The sequence below is a fragment of the Chrysochloris asiatica genome, unplaced genomic scaffold (assembly GCF_000296735.1).
Source record: "Chrysochloris asiatica unplaced genomic scaffold, ChrAsi1.0 scaffold00125, whole genome shotgun sequence".
In the NCBI taxonomy this organism is placed as follows: Eukaryota; Metazoa; Chordata; class Mammalia; order Afrosoricida; family Chrysochloridae; genus Chrysochloris; species Chrysochloris asiatica.
Window position 1 is genome coordinate 8408533 of NW_006408643.1, and position 13547 is coordinate 8422079.

At 44.5% G+C, this 13547-nt stretch overlaps 1 protein-coding gene across 1 annotated transcript in view; it reads left to right on the top strand.

Annotated features, from left to right (window-relative positions):
• Positions 1–9770: 9770 nt before the first annotated feature.
• Positions 9771–13547, top strand: part of BTBD2 (BTB (POZ) domain containing 2) — a 25651-nt gene continuing 21874 nt past the window's right edge. The window contains exon 1 of the mRNA XM_006869068.1: positions 9771–9779. Within this exon, the coding sequence (XP_006869130.1) occupies positions 9771–9779 (9 nt within the window). The remainder of the gene's footprint in view (positions 9780–13547) is intronic.

Genomic DNA, 13547 nt, shown 5'->3' on the forward strand with positions numbered 1-13547 from the left:
CTGCTCATCCTTTCAAGTGGAGATTTCTCATCTCTGGAGATTTGGATGTGGTTCCGGTTTCTACCTATAGTTTTATGTATTATTGCAAAGGCTCCGCAGGAAGCCTCGTTCACTGGGTATGCTGTAGCCCCATTTTAGGCATTTTTTTAATAAGCAGATCACCAGGCTTTTCTTCCTCAACTTACTCTGGGTGCTCCACTGACACCTGTTTGGAATTGGAGCTGCACTCGAGCCTTCATGGACAAGTTGGTGGGGGCTGTGCATGAGTTGCATTGACTGGGAATCGAACTGGCGTCTTCATGTTGGAAGTAAGGGTTCTACCTCTGACTGACCACCGCCCTTAGTTGTTGCTGTTATGTGCCATGGAGTCAATTCTGACTCATAGCGACCTTGTACAGGGTTTCCGGGCTGTAAATCTTTACGGGAGCACAACGCCTCATCTTTCTCCCGCGGAATGGCTGGTAGTTTCGAACTGCTGACCTTTTGGTTCACAGTGCGATTCGTAACCACTACGCTACCAGAGCTCCTTAGAGAACTGGACAATCTCCAGAAATAAAATCCCTGCCATTGTCTTTGTAAACAGTGCCCCCTAGAGGCCACCACCGGTTCAGACAAGGTTGTGTCCCCCTGAGAAAAGCTGGCAAGAGAAATTCAACAATACTCCAGTATTACAAAATGGACCCTGGACAGGTGTTTGATTCAAAAACAGCAAAAAAAGAAAAGAAAAAAATCAAGAAAGTGGACCATCCTGGAGGTATCAGTTAGCAACAACAGATAAAACACACACACACACACACAAAAAAAAAAACATAAAGAAAGAAAGAAAAGGGAATAATACAGAATTTACAAATGAAGAGAAAATTAAGTAGTTTTCATGAAATAAATAAAAATAAACCTAACTATAATCCTAAAATTAGAACAAGCCTTACTCCTAGGTCCAGCCCAACCCCTGACCCTAACACTAACCCTGGTCCAAAACCTAACCCTAGCTTAGACCTCACCATAGTCCTAACCCTAAAGAGTTAGTCTGACCTCTTCCCTGCCTCTAAAATAAAAAAAAAAATGAAGCAGAACAGTTTTGTGACCCACCTCCATTCACCCCTCATGCGGCTGTGTGCCACAACACACTGATCGTTACATACAGTTTGATGATTTGTTGACATTTCTTTCTCTTTTGAGGTAAGATGTATGAGGACACGCACAAACCTGAAACATATATTTGCTGAGTTTTGATGCATGCACACACTCATGGAAGTCCTGCTATGGCATGAGGATTAGATTGTTGGCAGTTCAAACCCAACGACTCCTTGGAACCTATACAGGGTTGCTAATGAGTCAGAACAGATTTGAGGGAATTAACTCCACATTTATGCAACTTAAAGGAGTCCTCTATTCATAGAGTTTTCAGTGACTAGCGATTCGGAAGTAACCTCATATGGATGCGAAAGCTGGACAGTGAATAAGGAAGACTGTAGAAGAATTGATGCCTTTGAGTTGTGGTGTTGGAGGAGAATACTGAAAGTGCCATGGACTGCCAAAAGAACCAATAGATCCGTTTTGGAATGAGTGCAGCCAGAGTGCTCCTTGGAGGCCACGATGGCTAGGCTTCATCTTCAGAACAGTCGCTGGAGAAGCATGTCATGCTGGGTAAGGTGGAAGGTCAGAGAAAAAGAGGAAGACCCCCCAACGAGATGGATCAGCCAGGTGACATCATTGATGGACTCAAGTGTGGCGGTGGTAGTGAGGTTGGCCCAGGATCGGACATTGTTTCGTTCTGCTGTGCATGGGGTCGCTATGAGTCGGTTCCGACTTGATGGCACCTGACAACAACAACAAAGGAGTCCGCTGGTACAATTGTTGAATACTCACTCCACTGCTCATGTTAAGGTCTGTAAGTTTAATTCCCTCAGTGGCTCCCCTGGTGGGGGGCAGACCTAATGATGTGCTCCAGTAAAGATTGTTGTTATTGTGAAGTGCCATCCAGTCTGTTTGGACCCATAGTGACCCTGTATAGGGTTTCCAAGGAGCAGCTGGTGAGCTTGAACCACTGACTTTGCAGTTCAAACGGCTTTGCAGTCTGGCACATTAACCCACAGCACTACACGGGTAAAGATCATACCCTAAGAAACCCTATGGGCTGTCCTACTCTGTCATGTGGGGTCTGTGTGTGTCTGAATCCATTAGACGGCAACCCAACAACATGTGGTGGAACAATGGTAAGTCAGAAAGTATTGCCAAGTCACAAAGGACCCCTGGTAGTGCATTGGGCTGTGAACCACAAGGTCAGCAATTCGAAACTACCAGTGGTCTTCTTCCATGGGAGAAAGATGCAGCTTTCTGCTCCCGTAAAGATTTACAGCCTCGGAAACTCTACTCAGGGTTGCTATGAGTCGGAACCGACTCCACAGCACGTCACCACTATCAAATCATAAAATGTAGCAAAAATACCAATCTGTGAATCGATTATTTCTGGACCTATCCATCATCTAGGTCTGTACTAGTCCTGGTGTGACTCTGTAGGATAAGCACTGGACTGCTAACTGTGAGGTTGGCGGTTCAAACCCACCAGCAACTCCTTGGAAACCCTATACAGGGTCACTATGAGTTGGACATGTGATTTCCAATAGCCTCATGTGCATGTGAAAGTTGGACAATGAATAAAGAAGACCATAGAAATATTGATGAATTTTAATTATGGGGTTGGAGGAGAATATGAAAAGTCCCATGGACCGCCAGAAGAACACATAAATCTGTTTTGGAAGAAGTACAGCCAGAATGCTCCTTAGAAGCCAGGATGGCCAGACTTCATCTCTCATACTTCAGACATATTGTCAGGAGAAGGACATCATGCTTGGTAAAGTGGAGGGTCAGCAAAAAAAGAGGGAGAACTCCAACCAGATGGATGGGCACCATGGCAGCAGTAATGGGCTCAAGATTAACAATGATGATGAGGATGTGCAGGATCAGGCAGTGTTTCATTTTGTTGTACATGGGGTTGCTATGAGTTGGAACAACTCAATGGCACCTAACAACAACAACATCAGGTCTCTATGTTTCCAATAGTGATGCTGCTCTATCCTCTCCCTATCTTGGAAGACGTGCAGTCAGGATGTCCCTTAAAAGTAAGGATGGGGAGATTTCATCTCACGTACTTTGGGTGTGTCATCAGGAGGGACCAGTCCCTGGAAGAAGACATCATGCTTGGTAAAGTAGAGGGTAGTGAAAAAAGAAGACCTCCCCCCCCCCCAATTTTTTTTTTTTTTTTTACAATGATGACAGCTGCAACAGTGACTCAAACAAAGGAAATATTGTGAGGACTGGGCAGAGTTTCATTCAGTTGTGCATATGATCACCATGAGTCGGAAATGACTCGACTACACCTATTAATAACAGCATCCCCATGTAATTACAAGGGTCCTTACCCAGCGGGGCAGAGGGTCAGAGTCAGGGGGAGGAGATGTGAGGACAGAAGCAGAGAGAGGGAGACTAGAAGATACACCACTACTTTGGAAACAATGAAGGGACCGTCAACCACGTGGCTTCGGCTGTTACCAAGTGCCATCAAGTCGCCATAGCAACCTCCTATAGGGTTTCTGAGGAGTGGCTGGTAAACTTGAACCACTGTCTTTGCAATCCAGCACATTAACCGGTAGCGCCACACCAGGACTCCAGGTGTCTTGTTACATGATATTAAATCACCTGAAGGGCACTCACCACGCAGCTGCTTACAGGGATTACAGGGATGGGAGATCAAAGTCCCTTCCCTGTCTGTCATCAGCTCACCAAGGCTGTTTTGGCAGTTACATGCCTTTGGCCACAAGTAACAGAAAACCTGCCTCAACCTGCCTAAGAATTTAAGGACAATTACTAGCCCGCAGACAAGAATGCCGTAAGGCAATGTGGCTTTCGGGCACTGAGTGATCAGGGCAGTTTAGCAGTATCATCCCAGCCCCAGGTTCCTTCCATCTGTCCTTTGTGCCTTCCTAGAGGTCACAGCCAAGGCCCTCTCCTTGCTGGGATTTCTCTAATTCCCCCTGCTGGTACAGATCCACCCATAGACCAATCAGCCAAAGAGTCGTTCATACACATCAATGGAACCTTATTGTTATCTTAGATCTTTGTTTCCAGACAGCAAGTTTGTGTGTGTGTGTGTGTGTTTTGGTTTTCATGGAACTTTACATGACTATACATATATATAGAAGGGGCTTCAAAAAAGAAGGAATTTTTTCCATGAGCTTTTTTTTGCCATTGTTAAATGTCGCTGAGTCAGTGCTGACTCATAGCAACCCTGTATAGGGTTTCTGAGGAGCAGCTGGTGGGTTTGAACTGCTGACCTTGTGGTTAAAATCAACTTTGTGGTCCAGTGTTTATTCTACTGCACTGCACCAGAAATTATTTTGAAGCTTCCCTCGTCTCTAAGATTATACATTTTAACAAGTCAAACTACACTTTCTTTGCTTTTTAAAAAATTTTTTATTGTGAATTGGGTGCAGGTTTACCCATAGTCTTTGTAACTCCCACCAAACAACGTTTTTGCCCTGTTGGGTCTGGGTAAGAGAAAGTGGAAGAAGAGGATTCAGTCACAAGTGGTTAACAGAATTCATTGTGATCGGCGAAACCTGGAACTCTAATGTGTATAAAATGAGCCATCTCAGAATCAGAGAGTGAGTGTCTCACTACCATCCAAGAAGAAGAGTCAGGATTAGAGTGTGTCCCTTGGACTCTGAGATCCCTGCACATTGAACCTCCTTGACTCAGGGACAGAAAGCAGTGACAAAAAGAAGGGGCAGAGTGTTAGCAGCTTCAGAATCAAGAACCAGACACAAGACAGAGCAAAGAGAGTGACTTTGGGCCCGAGGCTTGCTTGCAGAAGTAGGGTACTTAACTGGGGGGCACTTAATTGGGGGAGTTAGGTTGGCTGATCTAATCTGATCACCAGCTCTTTTAAACTTTCAGACTCAGAAGTGGGTTTTCTCTGCCTCGATGCATCCAATGATCAACTGCTTCCTCAAAAATCAAAAAGTTAGAGCTAGAGTGAAGTGGTGTACCCTGTGAGCATTTATCGGCAGCCCTGAGAGAACTTTGTAGCAACATTGGCCAGGCAGAGAGAGGGCTGCCCATGGGCACAGCTGAGCAGAGGTTGTCCTGACTGGAACAACTGTGCCCCGAGCCTTTTCTGACCCTGCTTTGTAACCTGATAAGCTCCTTAGTAAACCCCATAACTGTCAGTGTGGTGCCTGAGTTCTGTGTGGTCATTGCAATGACTTATTCAACTCAGTTAAGCAGAGTACTTTAGGAGGATGTCATTTTGGTTTTTTGTTTGTTTGTTGCAGTTGGTATCACAAGTGGGATTCATGGCAATGCCTCCCAACTTATGGAAACTGAGATTTTGTAAGAAAAAGAATGAGGGAGCATGGGAAGTGAAACCTTTTGATTCTTAGATGGTTACTTTAGCTACTGTTACTGGTAATGGCTGAAAGGAACGTGAAGAGATCAAATGTTGTTACTGGAACCACCTGGGGCAAACCCCCGGCTGGTTAGACAAGGTGATGACTAGAAAGCCAGGGCCTACTTACTCCACCCTGCCAGCTTGAGGGCCAAGGCCAGATGCACACAGATGAAGGAAATAGTAATTAGATTTCTTGATTCCTCAGAGCTTGTAAGCCCACCTTCAGCCTATACTTGATTGGATATGCTAAAAGAGAGTTAGATATTGCCCGGAAGAAACAGGCTTCTTATTTTATGACTTCCAGCGAGATGAATTGGCAAAGTGGCAGCATCAGTGGGCTCAAGCGTGGTAACAATTGTGAAGTTGGCCCAGGATCCGGCAGTATTTTCATTCTGTTGTGCATAGGGTCACTATGAGTCAGCACCAACTCGATGGTACCTAACAACAACAACAACAAAGAGTATGTGGGCTTCAGTGGAAACCTGAGCTCTACCCAGAACTGCTGAGAGAAGAGACTTACCTATGAAGAGGGGAAAAGGTAACTGTTTGGCTTTTTGATTTTTGAGTAAGCAGTTTGTCATTGGATGCATCGAGGCAGGAAACATTCATTCCCTGCCGGGAGCCAGCCCCAGCAAACTTATTCCAGGGTTTTCCCGAAAGCGGGTGCGGCGTTGGCGGATTACACGGAGTCATGGATCATGATAAATTCAAAATCTTCTCATTACATGCTTTATTATTATTATTTCTATGGCTACTCTAATACTCTACTCTCATTCTTTACTGTCCCGCTCATTCTTTACTCCCCTGCTCTCCTGCTCATATCTTCTGTTTCCTTTCTTCCCTCCCCTGCTCCTGCTTCCATTCTCTCCTCTCCTGCTCCCCTCCTGCTCATTCTTGTCTCATTCTATTTTCCTCTACTTACTCTTACTTCTACTTCTTGCCTCTAATTCTTCTTACACCCATTCTTCTACTTCCCATCTTCCCTCCTTCCTTCTCTTCATCCCTTCTACTTCTTCCCTTCTTTACTTCCTTCTTCTTTGTTCTACACCCCCTTTTGTTCTATCTTCCAACCCCCTTATATACCCTTACAGAAAACATTGCTTTCATAGTAATCAATGACATCAAGGTACAATCTATCTTGGGGCACATTCCTTATGGTTTACAATTCTTAAATTTACAACAGGGATGAGAAGTTACAGCAAAAACATTATCTCAAGGCATAGGAGACATTCAGGCGCCTTGAAACCTTTTTTAGTTAAACATTTGTTCATACATAAATCTATTCTTTTCTCTGAGAAGCAAGTTAACCGTCACATATTTCTTAACCTTTGTCTGTTAAGTCTTGTTAATTTTAGTTGTTAGGTGCAATTAACTCTCCATTAACTTCTTCCATACTCTATCTGTTTATAGCCTACAAAAACATCACTTATTAGGGAAAATGAGGTTATGAAAAACAACTTCTCTAATTTACTGATCATTAATTTAAGAAAGTCTAAGTCAGACTTTTTATTTAGTATCTGTATATACCCAAAGCCTTTATCTAATTGTTTTTAGGAATTCTTGTACCCACAGCCCTTATTTATGGCTCTTCAAGTTTAGGATTCTTTATTGCCTTAAACTAAGGCTACAAGGAAGAATGTTTACAATCACTAAACCTAAGCTGGCAGTAATTCAATTGACAAATCCTGTCTCCTAGCAGTCTTAAGAATATTGTTAATATAAGTATTAAAACTACCTATGATTACAAGTAGAATAAAATGTAGCTAATGTGTGGCTTCTAACTTTTAATGAAAATATACTATAGTGTTGTTAATTGCCGTCGAGTCGCTTCCGACCCATAGCGACCCTGTACAGGGTTTCTGAGGGTGTAAATCTTTATGGGAGTAGAAAGCCTCATCTTTCTCCCGCGGAGCAGCTGGTAGTTTCGAACCGCTGACCTTAAGGAGAGTCTGTAGGAGAGTCAAAAGTCTAAAGTAAAAAGGGATACTAATAAAATCATGAATAAATCAGAGAATGATTCAAAAAGAGAAAAATTTAACTAGGGGTCTGTGCATAAAAATAATGAAACAACTCTTTGTGGCTCTGCCATCCAAAGAGAGAAAGAAAGAAAGAAAAAGAAAAGAAAATATTTCATTGTTGCTTTGCAAAGACCATGAATTCTTCATGCACAGGTTTCCCCATGTCTCATTTATCTATATTAATTCCTCAATTAATATGTCTCAATTTCTTCATTTTAATTCCTTAATTAATTATGGCCCTGGCCAATTCCCCTAAGAGAAAACGCACTTCTGAGTCTGAAAGTTGAAAAGAGCCGTTGATCAGTCTGGAACGCTTGCTGGTGGCCACCTGAGTCCACTTGATGAGCAGAAACTGAGGAGAATGCAGCAAGGAGGAAACGGGGTGGGAAAGAAGAGGAAGGGCTGGCTGGTCTGAAGTTTCGGGAGTGTCTGTGTGCACTGATCTCGCCTATGGAGGCCAGGGCTGACAGAGAGAGAGAGAGAAGGGGGCAGCTGGTCTGGGGTTCAGGGAAGTATGCGCAGACTCCCAGACTTGCAGCTGATACCCATTTGATCTAGTTAGGATGGCTACAACTGAACTGACCAGCAACCAACTGAATGGAAGAGATGTGCTGAATACTCTCACCTAGTGGGACTGTCTACAATTTTGACAATTTACTTTGGACTGAATTTGTTGATGAATGTTGTTGTTGTTAAGTGCCATTGAGTCGGTTCCGACCCATAGCGACTCTGTAACCAGGTTTCCGAGGGTGTAAATCTTTACGGGAGTAGAAAGCCTTATCTTTCTCCCGCGGAGCGGCTGGTAGTTTCGAACCGCTGACCTTATGGTTCACAGCCCAATTCGTAACCACGAGGTGTAAAAGTCCACAGGAACAAAAGACCGTTCAGATCAAGGAAATATGCTTGTCATCTCAGCGTACTGGGTTGATGTTGTTGTTTGTTGTGTAAGGATAGGCAGTTTAGAAATTGGGTATCTAAAATGGGAGGAGATGGAGGCATGAACTGGTTCACTTACAAGCTTTCATGAGTGTGGCTCAGCTAAAATGATTCTTATGGGGGAAAGTTAACCCTTGAAGTATGAAAGGGCCAGTGGCTTAAAGAATCAGGTGATGTTTTGCAGCACAGTGAATTAGAATTACTTCAGACAGTCTTTATAACTTCCACCAAATAACGTTTTTGCCCTGCTGGGTCTAGGCAAGAGAAGGTTAAGGAAGATACTGATGGGATTATATGATTCAGTTGTGAGTGGTTACCTTGGAACATTAATGTGTATAAAATGAGCCATCTCAGAAGCAGGTCACCACCATCAAAGAAGAGTCAGGAATGGAGTATGTCCTTTGAATCCATAGACCTATGGAGCTCTGGTAGCGTAGTGGTTACAAATCGGGCTGTGAACCTCAGAGTCAGCAGTTTGAAACTTCCAGCTGTTCCGCTGGAGAAAGATGAGGCTTTCAGCTCCCGTAAAGATTTACAGCCTCAGAAACCCTGTTCAGGGTCACTGTGAGTCAGACCCGACTCCATGGCACATAACAACAACAACATGTGCACTGAAGCTCCTCAGGCCAGACACAGAAACCTGTAGGAAACTGTGTCAGAGGAACCCCAGAGCATGAGACAGAGCAGGAGGCTTTCCAGCCCATGGAATAATTAAAGCTGAGTGACATTGGGCAGGAGGCTTGCTTGCAGAGTGAGGTGCCTCCAAGTGCTCTACTGGGGGAGTTAGGTTTGTTGAGCATGAAGTTACAGTGTAATGACTTCTGACTGAGGTTTATACTGGTGTGGCATGCCCTGTGAATATTTATCAGCAGCCCTGAGAGCTTTGTAACATTGCTCCGGCATAAAGAGAGACCTGTCTGTGAGCACAACAGGGCGCAGGCTGTCCTGACTGGAAGAACTCTGCCCCGAGCCTTTTCTGACCCTGCACTGTAACCTGTTAAGCTCCCTAGTAAACCCCATAACTGTCAGTGTGGTGCCTGAGTTCTGTGTGGTCATTTCAATGAACTGTTGAGCCAGTGAAGTAGACAGTGCTGTAGGAGGGATGGACGGCATCATTTCACTTCCTCTGATTTCTCAAGGGGAAAAAAAAAAGTCAAACTCAGCATCAATCTGAAGCCAATTGCTAGGAGGTGGAGGTCAGACATGCCTGCGACCGTCTTTACCAGTTCTAACACCAACTGTCCCTCCTGGGCATTCCACTTCTCTGCTGGGCTGTATAGTCCCTGGTAATGGTCACACAGAACTCACAGAACATACATGGATAGGGTTTATTAGGGAAGATAACAAGTGACAATTCAGGATCGGCAATGCTCAGGGTACATTTCCTTGGAAAGGAGTAGTTGTAGGTTGTGCCTACAGGCATGTGTATCTCTGGTCCTCAGCCTCTACCTTGCTTGGGCAGTGTTTCAAAATTCAGCTAGCACTGCTTTGCTTATAAATGCCCAAACGGCACCCCATTACCCTAGTAAACCTCAGTCCAAACGTGCTCAAGTCTACGTCTGTGGGCCAGCAAACATTTTTGAGCTTTGTTAGGTGCCGTCGTCAAGTTGGTACTCACTCATTAGCGACCCGATGGCACAACAGAACGAAACACTTCCCGGTTCTACACAGTTCTCATAATCGTTGCTACACCTGAGCCCATTGCTGCTGTCACAGTGCCAATCCATCTTGTTGGGGGTCTTCCTTCTTTTCTTTGACAACTTTAATCTTTTCTCCACTTATCTTGATGTTATTTACTGGTCCAGTGGTGAGGATTTTTGTTTTCTTTACATTGAGATGCAACCCATACTGAAAGCTGTGGTCTTAGACCTTCATCAGTATTTTAAGTCCTCATCACTTTCAGCAAGCAAGGTTGTATGATCTGAATATTGCACGTTGTTAATGAGTCTTCCTCCAATCCTGATGCCATGTTCTTCTTCATATAATCCTGCTTCTTGGATTATCTGCTTAGCATAGAGATTGAATAAGTATGGTGCAAGAATACAACCCAGGCACATACTTTTTCTGAATTTAAACGACTCGTTTTCTCCTTGTTCTATTTGAACATTTGCCTCTTGGTCCATGTACAGGTTCCTCATGAGCACAATTAAGTTTTCCAGAAAACTCATACTTCACAATGTTGTCCACAGCTTGTCATAATCCACACAATCAAAAGCCTTTGCATAGTCAATAAAGCACAGGTAAACATCTTTCTGGTATTTTCTGCTTTCAGAAGTTGGAAACAAAGAGGAGTTGATCTCTAAATTCAGGTGAAATATGTTTATAGTCATATTTTGGCTCCTGTGGACTTGTTTTTATTTTCTTTAGCTTCAGCTTGAACTTGCATACGTGCAATTGATGGTCTGTTCCACAGTCTGTCCCTGGCCTTGTTTTGGCTGATGATATGGAACTTTCCCCCATAGTCTCTTTCCACAGATGTAGTCAGTTTGATTTCTATGTGTTCTATCTGGGTGAGGTCCATGTGTATAGTCTTTTATGTTGTTTAAAAAAGGTATTTGCAATGAAGTTGTCTTACAAAATTCTATCATGCAGTCTCCAACATCATTTCTATCACCAAGGCCATATTTTCCAACTACTAATCCTTCCTCTTTGTTTCTAACCTTTCCAAAACTAAATTGTAGTTTTGGCAAGAAGCTAAAAATTCAAGTTGTTGCTGTTAGGTGAGTAGGTACCGACTCATAGCGACCTTATACACAGCAGAACAGAACACTACCTGGTCCTGGGTCAACCTCACAATTGTTGCCACGTTTGAGCCCATTAATGCTGCCACTTGGCCAATCCATCTCACTGGGGGTCTTCCTCTTTTTTCTCTGACCCTCCACCTTACCAACATGATAGCCTTCTCCAGGGACTGGTCCCTCCTGACAATATGTCCTAAGTATGAGAGATGAAGTTTGGCCATCCTGGCCTCCAAGGAGTACTTCTTCCAACACAGATCTGTTGGTTCTTTTGGCAGTCCATGGCACTTTCAATATTCAAGGTGCCCTGGTGGTACCATGTGCTAAGCACTGAATTGCTAAATACAAGATCGGTGGTTCAAACCCATCAGAAAGACAAGGCTGTCTGCTCCTGTAAAGATTTACTGTCTGGGGAACCTCAAAAAGCAGTTCTACTCTGTCCAATGGTGATGATGGTTATATGCCGTGGAGTCAGTTCTGACTCATAGCGACCTTGTACAGGGTTTCCGAGGCTGTAAATCTTTATGGGAGCAGAAAGCCTCATCTTTCTCCCATGGACTGGCTGGTAGTTTCAAACTGCTGACCTTAAGGTTCACAGCCCAATTTCTTAACACTACGCTACCAGAGCTGTCCTTTAGGGTCATTAAATCACAATCAATTTGATTGTAGTGATTTGATTATTATAAAGAATAGGTTGACAAACATTTTTTTTTTTTTTTGGTAAGGGTTTAGATAGGAAATACTTTTGGCTCTGCCCACTTCTTCCATTATTGTGTAGCAGCAGCCAGAAAAGGATAAGTGAACAAATAAAGGGGGTGTGCCAATAAATCTTTATTGACAACAATAGGCTGCGGGATGCATGTGCTGGTCCACTATAGAGCTTTTATTAGAGAAAGATTCATTTTCTTATCTTTACCTGTCTTTCCCAGGTTTTCCCTTTGGTTTTTCATATAGTACTTTTAAAGCGAAAAGAGTATAAAACTTAAAACAGTTTTCAAACCCCAGGTTCCAGACACATTTGTTGATGATTATACAGCTTGAACTTTTTTTTTTTTTCATCCCAAGGAGCAGAGGCAGTGAATTGGCCAAGTGAGAGTCTAGAAAATGCAGTGGCCAAGACTGACATTCTGTGAGGTGGGGCTGGACACACTGAGCTAACAGGGCTGACAGACAGGCCATGCAAGAACCCCATTTTAATGTTCTCCTGGATTTCCTTTGTTTCCTCTTCTTGGTGTTTAGCCACTGTTGCCCTTGGGCAGTGGGATGTGTGGGTAGAGGTTTGGGCTTCCCAGCTCTGTCCACACCCACCAGCTGAGGTCTGGCCCAGAGAAGGCCCTGTAGTCTGTTGAGTCTTAAATGCACAAATCCATCCCCAGCCCATCAGCAGCCTCCAGGGGCTCATTGCCCATTCTGTACAACGGGGTCCCCTCCACAGGCACAGCATGTGGGTTTTGGGTCCAGGGTCTGGAGTTTGATGTTCATGCTTAAGATCTCCCATATGTTGTTGTCAGATGCTATTGAGAGGGTTCCAACTCATTTTTGGTTTTTGTTGAGCTGTCGACTCAATTTCAACTCATAACGACCCTGTTTTACTGGGTTTCTGAGGAGCTGCTGGTTGGTTTGAACCACCGACCTTGTGATTCGTGGTCAAGTGCTGATCCTACAGTGCCACACCAGGAGTTCCCAAAGCTATATATCTTTAAAGGACTACAAAGCCTCATCTTTCTCCCCTAGAGTGTCTGGTGGGCTCGAACCGCCAACCTTGTGGTTATCAGTCCAGTGGTTATCCTACAGAGAGAACCACAGCACTCCCTAAGGTCTGGCGTATAGAATCTGACATTTGGGGTGTGGGAACTGGGATTTACTCTGGGATCTTGTGTCTGAGGTATATAGCGTGTGGGGACTAAGGTTCAGTGGACTCCAGGGGTGGTGTCTGAGTTCCAGGATCTGGGTTGTGGGTTTCAGGCTCTGGTATCTAGTTTCTGGGGTCTGAGATCCGGAGTCTAGGAAATAAGGTTTGGGGACCCAGGGTGCAAAGTTTGAGTTTCCGGATGAACAGCAGGGGACTCAACTGAGTCCAGGATCTAGAGGTCTTAGGTTTGTGCCTGGCATTTTGAATGTGGGGTCCAGGGCACAACGTTTAGGTTTCAGATCCCAGGGCCTAGACTCCAACGGGGATCTTGGGTTTAGGTCCTCTGTTTGGGGGCCTGGAGTTCTAGAGCCGGCTTCAGAGACCTGATGATGGGGTCCAGGCTCCCGGGCCCCAGGTGCCCCCCCTCCCCACTGCCTCCTCCGAGTCACGTCCTTCCCACTAGGGCTCCAGCTCTAGGCCGCCTGCTCTCCCACGTTCCGGGCCCTCCTCCTCCCGGACCCTGCTCCCCCAGCCCCAGGGCCGCGCCCCGCCCG